Below are 1,997 nucleotides of genomic sequence, written 5' to 3'. Positions count from 1 at the left end.
CCACACCCCAGTCATGCCCCATGCAGCAACCAGGAAATCCCAGAAGCATGGGAAATACCCATAGTAGAATATAGGGATAGCTATGCCTAGATCATCCCTGACCAATGCCTGCCCAACCTTTTATTGAACACCTCCAAAGGTGGAGAGGCCACAACTTTCCTAGGCAGTCTGTTTAACTGCCTCATTGTTCTAACAGTGAAGAAGTTTTTTTGCATATCCAGTCTAAACATGCTTTGCTGCAAGGTCAAACCACTGGTCTGCATTCTGCAGTCTGCAGCAGGAGAGAAAAGGTGCTTTCTCTCTTCTTTATGGCAGCCCTTTAGATATTTGAAGACTGTCATCGTATCCCCTCTTATGCACCTTTTCAGCGGCTGAACACGTCTAGCTCCTTCAGCCTTTCCTCATATGACTTATCTTTCAAACTCTTTATCGTTTTATCGTGTGTCTCTTCTACAGCTGCATGAGTATGTTCCCTGGCTTATGGACTACATCCCTGGACCCCACAAGAAGACAGTCCAAGGCATTGCATTTGTGCGTTCTATAATAAGAGAGGAGATCAGAAGCTGTGAGAAGTGTGACAGAACAGATGAACCTGAGAGTTTCATTGACTTCTACCTGGCTCAGATGGCCAAAGTGAGTATGTGCGCAGTATGTGGCTATGGCTACCTACACACATTCAAATAATCTGGGAGAATTCTCACAGGTTTGTTCTCCTGATAGAGAAACTTACCCAGAGCCATGTGTATAGACATTTGAATGCTGAGTACCTGAAGAGGGGAGAGCTTGCACTGCTCACACTATGCAGCAGCCAGAGCCCTGTGCACACATCAGCAGGCTCCATTGGTCTGCCTGGCAACAGACTGCAGAACTGCGTAGGACAGTACTAGTTGGCTGAATCAGACTGCCCATGGTCAGCCTGTGTTTCCCTGCAGCATGAAATGGGGATTGTGATGAGGGCATGTTCTATACCCTGCTGGAGCAGCAGAATCCAGCAAGCGACACACTGTCAACTGGAAGGGGAGAAGAAGGTTCTGGGATGCACGTGGAGGGCTATATTCTCTTCTGAGAGAAGCCATATCTTGTACAGACATTTTCTCTCCAGGAGAAACTCTCTCAGAAGTAATTTAACCCTGGTTGCTCTCAGGTTATGTTTCTAGTGGAGCAGCCATTTTTACTTGGGAAGAAAAAGCCTGAACATCTGTACACTTCTTGTTTCTCCTGGGAAATAAGGAACTCTCCCAGGAGAAACTGAATATCTATACAAGGAATGTACCTCCTACGAGGTCCTGTTACATCCCTGGGATCTCTGAGCTGGAATGACTCGACTGATGAAATATAAAAACAAACAAATGGACATTGCTGGGCCACTGCTGGGTCAGGAGAACAAGATAATAACACAAAGAGGTGTAGAAAGAGATTGGCTATGTGCATGATGATAGGCACATGGTGATCTATGACGAGGGGTGAGTGCTACTGTAGCATTTTAAGGCAGGTTAGATAGGAAATAGTTTTACCAATTTTACAGTTTCAGAAGTACAAAATATAAGATCACATGAAGAAGAGTAGTGCAAGCATTCCATATTTGCTAGAGAAAATCTTCAAGAAGCTTTGTGCCCTGATTTTTGTAGAGGGGATTTTTGTTTTGGAATGGGAATGTAGTGCACACTCCAGCAATGAAGTCATGCTGTTACACAGCCCTGCCTCTTGTGTTCAAACACCATCTTTCTGATTATCATCCACAGGCTAAAGAAGACCCCAAGTCATCATATGAGGAAGACAACTTGGTTCAGTCTATTTTTGATCTCTTTGTGGCAGGTATAGAAACTACAACCACCACCCTGCGTTGGGCACTGCTATATATGCTGGTTTACCCTGATATCCAAGGTGAGATGGGGTCCAGGCACAAGCCATGGGTAGTATTTGTGTAGAAAGGGAGGTCCTTCTGCATCCTTTTAAAACATGAAACAAGGTCTCAGATAGCTTTGCAGTCGCTGCTG

General features: G+C 45.0%; 1 protein-coding gene across 1 annotated transcript in view; it reads left to right on the top strand.

The window, feature by feature from the left end:
* Positions 1–1,997, top strand: part of LOC102376427 (cytochrome P450 2J6-like) — a 24,474-nt gene that overhangs the window by 11,057 nt on the left and 11,420 nt on the right. The window contains exons 5-6 of the mRNA XM_006017101.2: positions 457–633; positions 1,743–1,884. Coding sequence (XP_006017163.1) covers positions 457–633; positions 1,743–1,884 — 319 coding nt within the window. The remainder of the gene's footprint in view (positions 1–456; positions 634–1,742; positions 1,885–1,997) is intronic.

Source organism: Alligator sinensis, unplaced genomic scaffold, assembly GCF_000455745.1.
Source record: "Alligator sinensis unplaced genomic scaffold, ASM45574v1 scaffold301_2, whole genome shotgun sequence".
Lineage (NCBI taxonomy): Eukaryota > Metazoa > Chordata > Crocodylia > Alligatoridae > Alligator > Alligator sinensis.
The sequence above is the reverse complement of the archived record's forward strand: the minus strand, read 5'-3'. Positions and strand labels throughout refer to the sequence as shown.